Source organism: Caretta caretta, chromosome 2 (genome assembly GCF_965140235.1).
Source record: "Caretta caretta isolate rCarCar2 chromosome 2, rCarCar1.hap1, whole genome shotgun sequence".
Lineage (NCBI taxonomy): Eukaryota > Metazoa > Chordata > Testudines > Cheloniidae > Caretta > Caretta caretta.
Window position 1 is genome coordinate 513,122 of NC_134207.1, and position 17,512 is coordinate 530,633.

Consider the following 17,512-nt stretch of genomic DNA (forward strand, 5'->3'; position numbering starts at 1 on the left):
CTATCTTTTGGAGTCACTAAACTTGTTTTCCTGTTTATCTTTACCAGTGAGTTTGCCTGAAGTGTTTGATATGTCCTGCTTTGAGCAGGGGGTTGGACTAGATGACCTCCTGAGGTCCCTTCCAACCCTGATAGTCTATAAATCTGCTCAGGTTTACGAAGGCTGGTGTATATCCACTTTCCATTGATGAAGTGGTGAACCAAATAAAAAACTTGCATTACTCATCTTGAGCAGTGCAAGACAGTACATTCGTGAGGTACAAGGCTGGGAGCTGGGGGAATTGGGCTGATGTCTTTCTGTGTGTGATTCACGAGCGGCTTTGGGAGCATTCATGCAATGTAGCTGGGTGTGGGGGTCCATAGGTGGTTGTGCTGAGTGATTACAGCACCCGGAGGGGTTTGCATCGTATCACTAGAAAAGCATTGTGAGAGACAGCCCAGGCTGGAGAGTTAAGGGGGAACAACGATCCCACACCCGTCACAGTGATCATCGAGTCTGACCTCTTGCACATCGCAGGCCCCAGAACCTCACTCCTGTAATGGACCCTGAGTTACTGATGGCCTCAAATCATGATTTAAAGACTTCAAGTTACAGAGAATCCACCATTTACTCTAGCTTAACCGAGCAAGTGACCATGCCCCATCCTGCATGGGAAGAGCACCAAACTGAGAGAATAAATGGTTATAAATGCCTAAATCCCCACCACATGCCTAAAATCCCCAAAGTGAACAAAAATGCTAAAGATTCCTCGGCTCAAAAGCCTGTTGTCCAGACCCTCATAATCTGCTTCCCTTATCAGTTTAAGATTTTGGTCCAAATCTTCAAAGCAATTAATGGATCAAGTCTCAACTACATTAGAGACCTCATATGCAAACTGCCAAGATTGATTATTTTCTCCCCCCACCATAACCAGACTGATATTCATAGCATCCGCCATTCTTTTTAAACCCTATCCCTTAAAAAACAAAAGACCTACCCCATGCAGAGCTTTGTATCATTTCAAAAGGGAGGAGTATCACAGAAGTACACAAAGTCCATTAGAATCTTGATTTTTGCCAATCTATTTTATATGGCAGATGGTCAGCTATCACAGTGATTGGCAGTAATACAAATACGCATAAATAAGACGATAATGGCCATATTGGGTCAGACCCAATGGTCCATCTAGCCCCATATCCTGTCTTCTGACAGCAGCCGGTGCCAGACACTTCAGAGGGAACAAACAGAACAGGGCAATTATCAAGTGATCCATCCCCTGTTGTCCAGGCCCAGCTTCTGGCAGTCCGAGATTTAGGAACGCCCAGGGCAGGGGACTACATCCCTGATCACTTTGGCTAATAGCCACTGATGGACCTATCCTTCATGAACTTATCTAGTTCTCTTTTGAACCCAGTTATATTTTTGGCTTTCACAACATCCCACAGCAATGAATTCCACAGGTTGACTGCGTTGTGTGAAGAAGTACTTCCTTATGTTTGCTTTAAATCTGCTGCCTATTAATTTAATTGGTGATCCCTCGTAAGGCCCGTGGGTCTAGAATCCTGGGCCTTCAGATCTGCCAGGCAGCGGGAATCTTCATGCTGCCACCTAGCAGAAGCCGTAACCAGCCTGTGCTCCAATGCCCATGACCTGTTGTGGACACAGACCATGGGAAGTCCCGCCTTAAGGGGTCTGACAGGCAGCAGCCCATGGCTTCTGATTGGCTGCCTGCCCTATATAATCCTAAAGTGCATTCCAGGAAGTGTTCAGGCATGAGTGTGATATTACTGTAGCTGTCATAATCATTTCTTGCTCCTGAACTCCTGGTTTCAACTGCAGCTTGATTTGGACTTTGCCTTCTGACATGGACACTGAAATCAGACCCTTGGTATCGATCCTGGCCTGGAATCTGACTACGCACTCCTACACTCCTCCCTGCCTCAGGTTTGCCCCTGCTTTGACCATTGGTCCTGATTGCCTGTGGTGGGATCCTGACACCCCTGGTTCTTGTGTTGTGTGAAGGGGTAAATCACATGTCCTTATTCACTTTCTCCACCCCAGTCATGATTTGATCGACCTCCCTCGTCTCCCCCCCACTCATCTCTCTTCTCAGCTGAACAGTCCCTGTCTTTTTAATTGCTCCTCATGTGGAAGCTGTTCCATCCCCCGCATCATTAAGGCGAAGATTTTGTCATGGTTATTTTTAGTAAAACTCACGAACAGGTCACAGGCAATAAACAAAAATTCACGGTAGCCGTGACCTGTCTCTGACTTTTGCTGCTGCAGCTCCATGGTTTTTCCTGCTACCATGGTGGCTGGAAGCTGTGGGGTTCCCCTCCCCCCACGCATGCAAGGCTGTCGCCTGTCGCTGGAACCCTGAGGAGGCTGTCGCCTGTCGCTGGAACCCTGAGGAGGACCCTGAGGAGGCTTTCGCCTGTCGCTGGAACCCTGAGGAGGCCGTCGCTGGAACTGCTGGGGCCCCTCTGGCTGCCAGCTCCAGTCCTGTAGCCCCAGGGGCCAAAGCAGAAAATATCACAGAGTTCTCTGGAAGTCATGGATTCTGTGACCTCTGTGACAAACACAGCCTTACTAATCATTTTTGTTGCCCTTCTCTGTACCTTTTTCCAATTCTAATGTATCTTTTTTTGAAATGGGATGACCAGAACTGCATGCAGTATTTGAGGTGTGAGCATACCATGGATTTATATAGTGACATTATGGCATTTTTTGTCTTATTATCTATCCCTTTCCTAATTGCTCCTGACTGCTGCTGCACATTGAGCAGATGTTTTCAGACATCTATCCACAATGATTCCAAGATCTCTTTCTTGAGCAATAATAGCTAATTTAGATGCCATCATTTTGTATGTATAGTTGGGATTATTTTTTCCAGTGTGCATTACTTTGCACTTAGATAGGTAAAGGAATGTTTGGATTGAGATGCAGCATCTTGTACCAGGACCTGCAGTTGTGTCTCCTTAAAATATGGACAAATATGAGTTGTGTGTTCCCATCTTTGACTTTACTAGCTGTATGCAGTTAATGGTGCTGTTTGGAGAGAACTGATCATCTTGGAGCTCCCATCTAATCCAGAGAACAGAGGCTTCTGCTCTTACCGTGGAGGCCTGCCTTGTGATTGAGGCACAAGTATAGTGAAGAGCAGCATGAAACCATGTTACAGATGCTGGAATAGTCTCAATGAAGCAAGGGAAAAGAGGTATGGGAAGATGAAAAAAGAGGGTCCGGAGAGCTGGGGATATTGGTGAGCAGAGAGAGCTAATACCCCAGAGGTGAGGAGAGGACCCAGAGCTTCCTGTGGGAAGTAGTGCTCTGGTTAGGGCAATTCTGCGGCATTTCCCTCAGAACTCACCACCTTGGTCAAGATATTGTCAAGGTCAGAATGTGAGTGTGAAAATGCTCTCACCACTTTCTCCATTTCTTCTCTCTCCCACTGAGTCGCCTCCCTCACCATCTCCATCTCCTGGGAACAAAGGGAAAGATAAGAGGGCCAGATCCTAAAATGACCCCTGCTCTAGGGGCAGCACCATCACCCCCAAAGGAGAAGATATGAGAGTCGCATCCCTGAGCACTTCTGGGAGAAGCATTACCACTCTTCCAGTCTTATGGAAACAGCAGGTGCACCGGAGCTATGGGGAGGAGTGAAATCTTCTACCATGGCGCAGGCTCCATAGGCCAACGCAAAACACTGCAGAGCTTCAGAGACCATTCTGCCCTATCCCATTCTCCTGAAGGTAGTTACAGCACCCACCTTTTGTAGGATCTCCAGCTCCTCTGGGGTCAGGTCACGGTCAATGGAGGAGATGCTTTCCAGGCTATTCTTGCGGCCAATGCCAGCGGCAAAGGGGTTGGCAATGATTCCTGGGGACATCTACAAAAAAGAAGGTAACATCACATGTCAGGAACACCCAGTGCCTTAGAACACAGAGACCCCCACCTGCCCCGTGGGTACTCAGAGCACAGAGATGATCCCGCCCAACAGACCACAGTCATGTACCTCTTGAGACCCTTCCCATCCCCTAGGGCACCGAGACCACCTCACCCATGTGCACAAGGGCATTCATTGGTAAATTCACTGGTAAATTCTGGCTCCTTCTCAGGCTCTGGTTGGCCACACCTGTTGGAGAGAGTCCAGCGGAGGGCAATGAAAATGATTAGAGGGCTGGAGCACATGACTTACAAGGAGAGGCTGAGGGAACTGAGGTTATTTAGTCTACAGAAGAGAAGAGTGAGGGGGGATTTGATAGCAGGCTTCAACTACCTGAAAGGGGGTTCCAAAGAGGATGGAGCTCGGCTGTTCTCAGTGGTAGCAGATGACAGAACAGGAAGCAATGGTCTCAAGTTGCTGTGGGGGAGGTTTAGGTTGGAAAAACTTTTTCACTAGGAGGGTGGTGAAGCACTGGAATGCGTTACCTAGGGAGGTGGTGAAATCTCCTTCCTTAGAAGTTTTTAAGGTCAGGCTTGACAAAGCCCTGGCTGGGATGATTTAATTGGTGTTGGTCCTGCTTTGAGTAGGGGGTTGTACTAGGTGACCTCCGGAGGTCTCTTCCAACCATGATCTTCTATGATTCTATGACTGGCCCTGGCCCTTCGTTAAGCAGGGGGAGGAGGCTCTGACTAGTCCTGACCCCAAGTGGCAGGGGAGGGGACTCTGGCAAGCTTGCGGGAGAGGGGCTCTGACCATCCCATGCGCATCGTAGGGCAGGGGGAGGGGTGCTGACTGTCCCTGGCCCCTCATGGCAGGGAGGGTTCCCCAGAGACAGCTCCTCAGCTGTCAGCAGTGACAAAGGAACTGAGTGACAGGAGAGTAGCAACATTATTGTACCAGCAGCTGGGCCGCACCACTCAGCCAGCAGCGTTGGAATGTTCCACCTGTTGACGTTGGGCGGGAGAAAAGGGGAGTTCTCCTAAACTCTCTAGCAGTGTGATTTGCAGCCCAACTGGCACTGGATGCCAAAGACCTCAGAGTGCATCTCCTGTGGCGATGTCTCCTCTAGGCCCTGCACGCCCAGCAGTCTGTGCTGGGGATGTGTGTACCAGGGAGGGCCAGGCTTGGGGGAGCAAGAGCCATTCAGTAACTCTGCAGAGTGCAGGCCCATGGCTGTGTAAGGACGACTGTGAGTGCGCTCACTGCAGCCCTCCCCTGCACCTGCCAAGGGCATTGTGACAACTGGGCAGCGCTGGGAGAATGTGCACTCTGAGGCCAGATTTCCTCACACTGCCCTTTCTGCCCATGAAGTTACCAGCCCTGACTGACACCTTCCATCATTGTCGTTGATAGCTTTCCCCCCGAACTGCTGAGGAGTGAAACACCAGGCTGGGCACTGACTTCTTGCAGGTCTCTGTCCTGTGCAGGTATATTCTGATTACTCTTCCAACAGTTATGCCGTGCCACATGATTTTGGGATTGGGACAGGACGGCAGCAACAGAAATGGTTACTTCCTGTAACTGTGGTTCTTCAAGATGTGATGCAGACAGATTGAGGGACGTGATCGTTCCCCTCTATTCGACATTGGTGAGGCCTCATCTGGAGTACTGTGTCCAGTTTTGGGCCCCACACTACAAGAAGGATGTGGATAAATTGGAGAGAGTCCAGCGAAGGGCAACAAAAATGATTAGGGGTCTGGAACACATGACTTATGAGGAGAGGCTGAGGGAACTGGGATTGTTTAGTCTGCAGAAGAGAAGAATGAGGGGGGATTTGATAGCTGCTTTCAACTACCTGAAAGGGGGTTCCAAAGAGGATGGCTCTAGACTGTTCTCAATGGTAGCAGATGACAGAACGAGGAGTAATGGTCTCAAGTTGCAGTGGGGGAGGTTTAGATTGGATATTAGGAAAAACTTTTTCACTATGAGGGTGGTGAAACACTGGAATGCGTCACCTAGGGAGGTGGTAGAATCTCCTTCCTTAGAGGTTTTTAAGGTCAGGCTTGACAAAGCCCTGGCTGGGATGATTTAACTGGGAATTGGTCCTGCTTCGAGCAGGGGGTTGGACTAGATGACCTTCTGGGGTCCCTTCCAACCCTGATATTCTATGATTCTATGTATTTCCACTTAGGTGTGTGCATGGCCAGTGCTGGAGCTGGAGAATTTTGCTTGCATCTCATGGCTGTAGCCCCTCCCCTAACCATATGAGGCGACGGCCTGACCCTCAATTGCTTTGTACCAAACACCAAGATGAGACTCTGATGCAGAGGGGCTGGAGGGTGGGTCAGGGAATACACATCTGCATCACAATGCGAAGAACCATAGTTACAAGAAGTAACCATTTCTTCTTTCAGTAGATGCAGCTGTGTATTACACTTTAGGTGACGCTCAAGCAGTACACCCCCAGGAGGCGGAGCTCGGTGTCTATGTAAGCAAGAATCGCAGGACCATCCTATCAAAGCTTGCATCTGCCCTGGATGATGCAGTGATGGCATAATGGCTCATGAATGTAGGTATGGATGACCACACAGCAGCCCTGCAAATGTCCAGTATGAAAACCTCACTGAGGAAAGCTATGGACATCGCTTGTGCTCTTGTAGAACGAGCTCACACCCACTGAGGAGGCATAGCCAAAGCCATTTCACATGCTGTCTTGATGCAGGATGTTTTCCATTTAGAGATCATCTGTGAAGAGACTGCCTGATCCTTTATGTGATCTGTATACGACACAAACAGGCAAAGTGAAGCACAAAACCGTTTAGTCCTGTCCAGATAGAAGGCTAGACGTGGCCTGACATCTAATGGATGGAGACACTGCTCCTCCAGAGATGGATGTGATTCAGGGAAGAACACAGGTAAATATACCTCCTGGTTCAAATGAAACTGAGAAACCACTTTAAACAACAATTTTGGGTGTAGTCATAAAGTCACTTTGTCTCTGGAGAACTGTGTATTCACCGCTGGGGAACTCAAGATGGGTTCACATCAGAGCCTGCAACTCACAGACTCTTCTTGTGGATGTTATCTCTACCAGGAATTCAGTTTTTGAAACAAAAGTGGAAAGGGACAAGATATGGGCTTGAACAGAGGTCCCATCAAAGCTGCTACGCCCGTATTAAAATCTCACAGAGAAACTGGCTCTCAGATTAGAAGAAGATGTGGATGAAGGAGCCCTTTTAAGAATCTTATTATCATGGCACTGGAGAAGACTGATCTTCGCTGAACAGGGGGTGAAAACCAGATGCACTTTCAATGAATTAAGTGCAAGCCCCAACGACTGAAGGAGCAGCAGGTACTCTCAGATGTCCTACATAAAAGCCACTGTCAGTTGAATTCCACAGGCTAAAGATCACACTGAAAACTGCTTCCATTTAGCTGAACAGGCCATTTTGGTAGTGGGCTTTCTACTGTTGAGCAGGACTGCCAGGACAGCCGCCGAACTTCCTCCTTATTCAGCCGTGCAGAAGCCATGCCATGAGTCGCAGGGAGCTGAGCACGGGATGCAAGGTACAGCCGTGATTAAATTGGGATGGAGAGGAAGTGGTATTGGAGGCTGAATAGATAGTGTGAAAAGGCCGAGAACTAGTACTGCCTGAGAATGGGACTCTGCCTTCAGCTGAGGATGACTTCTCGGATGATTGGGAGAAAAGCATACAGGAGAGTCGACTGCCAGCAGACGTGGAAAGCGTCAGACAAAGAGCCTGGAGTGAGGCCCCCTCGATAGCAGAACAATGACATTTACCTTGTAGCAAATAGGTCAATCTTCAGGATGCCCCAAGCTGTGAAGATAAGCCAGAGGACACTTGTCTTCAGGGACTACTTGTGACTCAAGGAAAAATTCCTGCTGAGATGATTCTGGATTATGGACAAGTGAACAGCTCTCAATAATGTTCTCTTCAAGGCAGAATTCCCATAATCTGATTGGTTTCAGAGTAGCAGCCGTGTTAGTCTGTATTCGCAAAAAGAAAAGGAGTACTTGTGGCACCTTAGAGACTAACAAATTTATTTCAGCATAAGCTTTCGTGAGCTACAGCTCACTTCATCAGATGCATGCCTCTCAGCAGAGTAGCCTGGAGTGCGCTACTCCTTGATTGTTCACATAATACATTGCGGTGGTATTGTCCGTAAGTATGTGAACCACTAAGCCTCTGATATGGTCCCAAAAAGTATGAAATGCATTGCAGAGGGCCTGAAATGCCATTCTTTTTAGGTGGCAAATCTGAGGAACTGTCCCAGATTGAGGTGTCCTTAGAGGAGGTTTTGGAACAAATTGATAAACTAAACAGTAATAAGTCACCGGGACCAGATGGGATTCACCCAAGAGTTCTGAAGGAACTCAAATGTGAAATTGCAGAAATAGTAACTGTAGTCTGTAACTTGTCATTCAAATCAGCTTCTGTACCAAATGACTGGAGGATAGCTAACGTGACGCCAATTTTTAAAAAGGGCTCCAGAGGTGATCTGGGCAATTACAGGGTGGTAAGCTTGACTTTAGTACTGGGCAAACTGGTTGAAACTATAGTAAAGAACAAAATTGTCAGACACATTGATGAACATAATTTGTTGGGGAAGAGTCAACAGAATTTTCGTAAAGAGAAATCATGCCTCACCAATCTACTAGAATTCTTTGACGGGGTCAACAAGCATGTGGACAAGGGGGATCCAGTGTATTTAGATTTTCAGAAAGCCTTTGACGAGGTCCCTCACCAACGTTCTCTTAAGTCCCAGGCAGATTGCGAAGAGCTAAAAAAAGGATCTCTCAAAACTAAGTGACTGGGCAACAAAATGGCAGATGAAATTCAATGTTGATAAATGCAAAGTAATGCACAATGAAAAACATAATCCCAACTCTACGTACAAAATGATGGGGTCTAAATTAGCTGTTACCACTCAAGAAAGAGATCTTGGAGTCATTGTGGATAGTTCTCTGAAAACATCCATTCAATGTGCAGTGGCAGTCAAAAATGCTAACAGGATGTTGGGAATCATTAAGAAAGGGACACATAATAAGACAGAAAATATCATATTGCCTCTATATAAATCCATGGTATGCCCACATCTTGAATACTGCATGCAGATGTGGTCGCCCCATCTCAAAAAAGATATATTGGAATTGGAAAAGGTTCAGAAAAGGGCAACAAAAATTATTAGGGGTATGAAACCGTTGCCAGATGAGGAGAGATTAATTAGACTGGGACTTTTCAACTTGGAAAAGAGACGACTAAGGTAGGAAGTAGCCCAGAGAAACCAGACTTCAGTTTGGTGGTGTTGTGGCTTAACAGCCAGTCAGTGTGTTGCGGAAGGATCCCCGCTGACCCAGAGGCGGGACACCCGGCCACTGTTAGGGCCCTGGGCTGGGACATAGTGGAGACAGGTGGATCTGCGTCCCCCTACCCCAGCCACCCCACCATAGGCTACGAAGCCTGTGTTTGTCGCCTGCCACAGCCAGGACAACAGCATGCTTGTTAGCTTTCCCCTGCCTAAGGGTTAGAGCTTATAGACTGCTCGTTAGCTCTCCCCTGCCTAAGGGTTAGAACATAAGAATGGCCATACTGGGTCAGACCAAAAGTCCATCCAGCCCAGTATTCTGTCTGCTGACAGTGGCCAATGCCAGGTGCCCCAGAGGGAGTGAACCTAACAGGTAATGATCAAGTGATCTCTCTCCTGCCCAATTACAGGCCTGAGCCTACAGACTGCTCATTAGCTCAGCCCTGCCCGAGGGCCAGAGTCAACAGACTGACTGAGGGCCTATTGACTATTTGGGATTCCACCCTGTTATGAAAGCCAAGACACTACATGCTAATTCCCCTGACGCTAGGCTGTGATCCCAGCAACGCAGTGAGGCAGTGTGGCCTCCCTTCAAACCAGGATGGGTAGGGACGACTGCAACACCACTACAGGCCCCAAAGAACTCAATTTTCTGAGTGGGAGCCAACATTCCCTTTGCGGTGTTTAACCTGAGACCAAGACAGTCGAGCAAGTGCAGTGTGGTGCCAACATGAGCAAGAAGTTCCTCTCTTGATCTGCCCTTCAGTAACCAGTCATCCATATGCAGGATTGTGTGAATTCCTTTCTTCCTGAGATATGCCATGACAACCACCATGCATTTGGTTAAAAACCCAGAGGGCAGAAGGCTGAATGGGAGGGCTGTGTACAGAAAATGGTGCTCCGTCACGACAAATTGAAGAACTGTCTGTGGCGAAAGGAGGCATCCTGAATGGCCAGAGCAGCAAACCAGTCATTCTGAGACAACGCAGTGAGGACAGTCAATAGAGTGACTATTCAGAATCTCATGCACCTGATATATTTGCTGAGGCCACGAAGGTTGAGGATGGGTCTTACCCCTCCTGTGGCTTTGGGCACCAGAAAGTACTGGAAGTAGAAGCCATGACCCTGGTGTTCTGGCGGAAGTTCCTCGGATGCTCCCAGAGCCAGCAGAGAGCAGACTTCCTCAAGGAGCAGTATCTCATGAGAGGAGTCCCTGAAGAGAGACAGGGATGGAGGGTGGGGAGAAGCTGTGGAGAGAAACAGGATGTCATAGCCTGATCTGATGGTGCTTAGGAATCAGCTGTTGGTGATGGAGCCTCAAGCATTGTGACCCCAAAGAGGGGGAACAGGGAGAGAGGAGCAACGATTGGAACAGTGCTCTGGACCAAGGAGTCAAAATGAGCAATTGGAGGGCACCAGGGGAGGGCATGTGGACTAGCCAAATCCCAAGCCCAACTGCTTCATCCTGTGGGATCTCTTCCCCTTTATGGGGTAGCCCCGTTGTCTTGGAAGAGGGGAGGGCTGGCCAAACAGGTGCTGGGGATAATATGGCTGCTGGTGTTGCTCTTGAATACCACAGTGGTGCACCTGCAGGATAGCCCTGGAGTCCTTGAAGAAGTGCAGCATCTCAACTGTCTTGTCTGAGAACAGCAGTAGGCCAAAGGGCAAATCCTCAAAGGCTTGCTGGACACTGGGGACAATACTTGAATTCTGCAGCCAGGAAGCCCAGCTAATGGTGACCACGTAGGCCATCAGCCTGGCCAAGGTGTCCACAACGTCTCGGGTGGACTGCAAGAATGCCTTAGCCACTAAGCAGCCTTTGGTGACAAATGCCCGAAATTACTCTTGCAAAGCCTCAGGCAGATGGTCTACGAATTTCGACATAGATGTCCAGTTCATAAAATCGTAGTTGGACAGCAAGTCTTGCTAATTAACAATTAGCATCTGTAAGGCAGATGAGGTATAAATCTTCCTGTCCAGGACGTCCGATCATTTAGAGTCTCTATCCTTGGGGATGGCCTTAACCCTGCCCTGCCGGGCTCTGTTCACCGTGGTTACAACCAGAGAATTTGGGGCTGGATGGGAGCAAAATCCCTCAAATACCTGCACAGGAAGGAAGTAGCACTTTTCCATGCACTTAGCCACTTAGATGGTACTGAAGCCAGTATGCTTCGGAGGGCTTTATCAGGTCCAAGGAGCGTATCCTTAATCCCAGGGGCAGACAGTTGCAGGATATCCACTAATTTGTGGGTGTTCTGCAAGAACTCTTCTTGGATACCTAAGGAAGCAGCTAAGCATTGCAAAAGAACTTGGTACACTTTGAAACCCTGTGGTAGTGAAGGGGAGGAAAAGCCCAGCAGCATGGGAATCACCTGGAGACAAAGACAAGGCCATCAACTGAGCCAGAGCCAGATCCTTTTCCAGGGCTGATGGGCCGAGACGGGATGACTCTGTAGGCTCTGCAGAGAAGGCAAGTGTGGTAAGAAGGAACTGAGGGACGCCACCTCATATAGTCAGGGGAAGGGATATGGCCATGAGGCATCCTGGAGAGCAAAACTGTTTGGCTGCGGTGCGCAGGGTGTGTCCACACCTAAGTGGAATGCATGAAGAAGAAGCCTCTCTTGTGCTCTGTCAGAGAGGGTTACCCTAGGAATGAATGCTGGGTTGGTTCTGAGGACCACCTCATCCCAATGGAAAGTGCAGTACTGAGGCACCGTAGGTAAAACTCCTTTTTCCAGACTCAGACCTTGACCATGAAAAAATACAGCAGTGCTCACTTCAGCAGCTGGAACATAGCTCTTGTCTGTGTTGGGGGAACACAGTTCAGGCTCCAGGTACCGATCAAATGGCTGAAAGGGGGCTTTATCAATGATGCTATCCTCAGAATCTCATCATGTGTCAGTGGCTAGCAAATGGCTGAGGCTTTTTACAGATAATCACACTTATACTAGCCACAAGGAAGGATGGCCTAATGGATAAGGCCCTGTACTGGGAAGCAGAAAGCCTGGGTTCACTCTCCAGGTCTACCACACTCTGTGTCACCTTGGGCAGGTCACTCCCCTGACTTCATGTCTCAGCTCTCCATCTCTAAGGGTGTCAGGACAGATCTGTGAGATGCAGACAAACTATGACAATGGAGCCAATCAAAGTGCCTAGATAGAGAGAAATGTGCTTTTCAAGGCCCACAGATTAGCTGTTTCGTAGTAACTGCTGAATGTGCTTGCAGGACATGTGGAACTGATTGATTTCTTCCTGGAAAGCAGAAGCATGTCAGTGACAGGATTCTAGGGACCTCAGATCCAGCGGGCTGAGGTTTGGGTGGCTACTGGCATGTATGTCAGAAGATCTCTGCCGGAGGCAGCATTCCTTGGGGTGTAGTCTGCATCTGGACTGGGTCAGACCCTCACAGATTCTGTGGCCAGTGAGGGCAGCCATTGTCAGCATGCTTTGTTCTGCATCTTCTCCATTGTCCTGGCCAGGCATGGTCTGGGAGAGAGACCAACTGCAGCTCTGGGAACGTGTCTGGGACAGTTCTTATTGCTGATTCCAGATGGTGCTGCCTGGCCAAAAGCCTTTATCTCTTACTGTTTGAAAAACACGTGGAGGGTTGAGACTCCAAAGATCCAGAGGAGGCTGTAAGTCACTGCTTCCCTGGTGCTAACCCTGGCTTTGCTGAGCCACTTAAACACCAAATTCACCTTCCCCTGATACACCAGACCCAAATCGATTGCAAGCAGGGCAATGATCTAGCCTCCTGGTGTAGTAGTGGTGTCTTTGCGGCCCTGTCTGCTCATGTATGCCATTGCCATGGTACTGTCAGTGCAGCTCTCCCCTCTCTTCCATCCCAATCAATTCATGCGCCTTTTTCACTCTTGGCCCATTCCCCATGTCACTCAGTCACTTGGGAGGAAAGGCCCCATCTGTGGAGACCAGTGCTGGTTGTTACAACTTTTCTGACTCCAAGATTAGGTGGGAAGTGATGATTCATAAATCTGCCTCTCCACTGGTCTCTCTCCATCTGCTTTCAGCCCATCTCATATCTCCTCCTGGATGTCTCAACATGGCCCAACAGGAGTTCCTGATCTTCCCTCCCAGATCTTCCCTCTCCACACCTTCACTGCCACTGTGCCCAGTGCCACCAGCCTCCCTGATACTCAGGCCTGCGAAGTGGGGGCAGCTTTGGTTCTGCCCTCTCTCTAGCTCCTCATGGTCAGGCCAAGATCAAATCTTTCCCCTTTGTCCACCAAAACATCTCTGAGATCCAACCCTCTCTTCCTGTCCATGAAGCGAATACTCCGATCTTCATCACTGCAGCCTCCTTCACATCCACCACCCCTCTCCGGTCCTTACAAAACTCAGCTGATAAAATCATCTTCTTTGCCTGTTGCTCTGACCACCTCACACCCTTGATGAATCCCTCCCCTAACTCCCACATATCACCTTCACCACTGTCCCTCCATACTTGTCTACTCTTGCCTTGACTCATATTGTCCCTGACTCCTCAACTTCACGAGCAATGCAGCCCTCACTGACTGTTGCCAGCTTCTCTCACAGACGTGGATCTTCATTCATGCTACCCTGTAGGCACAGAACACCTTCCCCAAACTGGTGTGTAAGGTCCCTACCCTGTCCTGCTTCAAATCCCACTCCAGCCCTGCCTGCGCTGCACCACTCATGAGAAGTGGGTTCCGATGGGTTCAGGGTTGCTGCTGCCTAGCAGGGCTTTCTGCTCTTCATGCCCTTCTGGAAGGCGTGATTTCAAAAATTTGACATGGAAGTGTAAAAACGCAAGAAATGCTCGCTTCAGGCAACATTCCCCACACAGCACCCCAGACACCTTATCTCTGCCCTCTGAGGGTGCCAACATAAGGACTCACTGCACTGTAGGTGTCAGCCTGGGGTGGGGTGTCACTTTGTGGCAGTTGTGAGGGTCACTCCATACATACATGAAGACAGTGTTTTTATGAAGGAACCTGTCCGCCACAGGGCTCCTCCTGGCGCTGGCCTTACGCCCCCTCTTCCCTCCCCAGGCTCTCACCTCAATGGCAGCTGCGGCTTTGGGGTCAAACCCATCACACACAAGCACAAGGAGCTTGTCACCCACACTGCGTAGGATCTGCACTGCCTCTGTGTGCGTCATTCCCAGCAGGCTCTGGTGATTCACCTCCAGAATCCGCAGCCCCACCTTCAGCCGGCCATCCCTAGCAGCAGCCCCAGAGGAGCTCACCTGGAAGGAACAAGAGGGCTGAGAATGGGTAGGGGGACAAGAAGAATGCGCAGGGAGTCGGGGGAGGGAAGGGAGTGTGAGGGTCAGTGCAAGGAAGAGAGGACACTGCACGCACGCAGGAGGGAAAGCGGGTGCCCATGTGTTTATGCAGGGGGGAAGGGAACGGAGCATGAGCACAAGAGAGGTTTGTCGGGGGTTGGGAAAGGACAGCACTCAGGCAATTCCTTGGAGAGAATGGGAAAAGAGAGTGATTGCATGCCATTCCTGGGGCAGGGAGTGGGCAGGGAGAGGGATTGCACATGTTTTCTTGGAGAGAACATACATGCGTGACTCCTCGGCATGGCGGGGGGGAGGGGCTCATGTGTGACAGCAGAACGGCGGGAATACGGGGAGTGCCTGCCCATGATGGCGGGGGGAGTGCTTGCCCACAACTCCTCAGCACGCAGGGGGGTGGGGAGCGCTCACCCATAACTCCTTGGCACGGTGGGGGAAGTGTGTGAAAAGAAAACTGGTTTCAGAGTAGCAGCCATGTTAGTCTGTATCCACAAAAAGAAAAGGAGTACTTGTGGAACCTTAATATTTGAGCATAAGCTTTTGTGAGCTACAGCTCACTTCATCGGATGCATACAGTGGAAAATATAGTGGGGAGATTTTATATACACAGAGAACATGAGACAATGGGTGTTACCATACAGACTGTAACAAGAGTGATCGGGGGGGGGGGTGGAAGGGGAATAAACATGGGGAAATAGTTTTACTTTGTGTAATGACACATCCACTCCCAGTCTTTATTCAAGCCTAAGTTAATTGTATCCAGTTTGCAAATTAATTCCAATTCAGCAGTCTCTCCTTGGAGTCTGTTTTTGAAGGATTCTGGATGGACTCCTCCTGAAGGTCGAAACAACAGACTGGATTTCTACATAGAGTACTTCTGCCGATGTGCATGGGCTTAAATTGTGGAAAAGCAGCATCACTTGCCCCATAACCTCAGCCATGCAGAACACAATGCCATCCACAGGCTCAGAAACAACTCTGACATCATAATCAAAAAGGCTGACAAAGGAGGTGCTGTCGTCCTCATGAATAGGTCAGAATATGAACAAGAGGCTGCTAGGCAGCTCTCCAACACCACTTTCTACAAGCCATTACCCTCTGATCCCACTGAGGGTTATCAAAAGAAACTACACCATCTGCTCAAGAAACTCCCTGAAAAAGCACAAGAACAAATCCGCACAGACACACCCCTAGTACCCCGACCTGGGGTATTCTGTCTGCTACCCAAGATCCATAAACCTGGAAATCCTGGGCGCCCCATCATCTTAGGCATTGGCACCCTGACAGCAGGATTGTCTGGCTATGTAGACTCCCTCCTCAGGCCCTACGCAACCAGCACTCCCAGCTATCTTCGAGACACCACTGACTTCCTGAGGAAACTACAATCCATTGGTGATCTTCCTGAAAACACCATCCTGGCCACTATGGATGGAGAAGCCCTCTACACCAACGTTCCACACAAAGATGGACTACAAGCCGTCAGGAACAGTATCTCTGATAATGTCATGGCAAACCTGGTGGCTGAACTTTGTGACTTTGTCCTCACCCATAACTATTTCACATTTGGGGACAATGTATACCTTCAAATCAGCGGCACTGCTATGGGTACCCGCAGGGCTCCACAGTAAGCCAACATTTTTATGGCTGACTTAGAACAACGCTTCCTCAGCTCTTGTCCCCTAATCCCCCTACTCTACTTGCGCTATATTGATGACATCTTCATCATCTTGACCCATGGAAAAGAAGCCCTTGAGGAATTCCACCATGATTTCAACAATTTCCATCCCACCCTCAACCTCAGCCTGGACCAGTCCACACAAGAGATCCACCTCCTGGATAATGAGTGATGGTCACATAAACACCACCCTATGTCGGAAACCTACTGACCGCTATGCCTACCTACATGCCTCCAGCTTTCATCCAGACCACACCACACAATCCATTGTCTACAGCCAAGCTCTAAGATACAACCGCATTTGCTCCAACCCCTCAGACAGAGACAAGATCTCTACACCTACAAGATCTCTATCAAGCGTTCTTACAACTACAATACCCACCTGCTGAAGTGAAGAAACAGGTTGACAGAGCCAGAAGACTTCCCAGAAGTCACCTATTACAAGACAGGCCCAACAAAGAAAATAGCAGAACGCCACTAGCCATTACCTTCAGCCCCCAACTAAAACCTCTCCAAATGCATCATCAAGGATCTATAACCTATCCTGAATGGACGACCCATCACTCTCACAGATCTTGGGAGACAGGCCAGTCCTTGCTTACAGACAGCCCCCCAACCTGAAGCAAATACTCACCAGCAACCACACACCAGAACTATTAACCCAGGAACCTGTTCTTGCAACAAAACCCGTTGCCAACTGTGCCCACATATCTATTCAGGGGACACCATCATAGGACCTAATCACATCAGCCACACTATCAGAGGCTCGTTCACCTGCACATCTACCAATGTGATATATGCCATCATATGCCAGCAATGCCCCTTTGCCATGTACATTGGCTAAACTGGACAGTCTCTGCGTAAAAGAATAAATGGACACAAACCAGACGTCAAGAATTATAACATTCAAAAACCAGTCAGAGAACACTTCAGTCTCTTTGGTCACTTGAAAAACAGACTCCAAGGAGAGACTGCTGAATTGGAATTAATTTGCAAATTGGATACAATTAACTTAGGCTTGAATTGAGACTGGGAGTGGTTGAGTCATTACACAAAGTAAAACTATTTCCCCTTGTTTATTCCCCCACCCCACTGTTCCTCAGACGTTCTTGTTAACTGCTGGAAATGGCCCACCTTGATTATCACTACAAAAGGTTTTCTTCCCCCCCTACTCTCCTGCTGGTAATAGCTCATCTTTAGTGATCACTCTCCTTACAGTGTGCATGATAAACACCCCTTTTTTCATGGTCTGTGTGTATATAAATCTCCTCACTGTATTTTCCACTGAATGCATCCGATGAAGTGAGCTGTAGTTCACGAAAGCTTATGCTCAAATAAATGTGTTAGTGTCTAGGGTGCCACA

General features: G+C 48.8%; 1 protein-coding gene across 38 annotated transcripts in view; it reads right to left on the reverse strand.

Annotated features, from left to right (window-relative positions):
• SCRIB (scribble planar cell polarity protein) overlaps positions 1-17,512 on the reverse strand; it is a 248,262-nt gene that overhangs the window by 124,083 nt on the left and 106,667 nt on the right. For 34 of the 38 annotated variants that reach the window (XM_075124824.1, XM_048837013.2, XM_048837028.2 and 31 more), the window contains 3 exons: positions 14,232-14,420; positions 3,749-3,868; positions 3,404-3,460 (listed from right to left, as the gene is read on the reverse strand). In XM_075124824.1, the coding sequence (XP_074980925.1) occupies positions 3,404-3,460; positions 3,749-3,868; positions 14,232-14,420 (366 nt within the window). The remainder of the gene's footprint in view (positions 1-3,403; positions 3,461-3,748; positions 3,869-14,231; positions 14,421-17,512) is intronic. The other 4 variants (XM_048837014.2, XM_048837010.2, XM_048837042.2 and 1 more) reach the window with 2 other exon arrangements.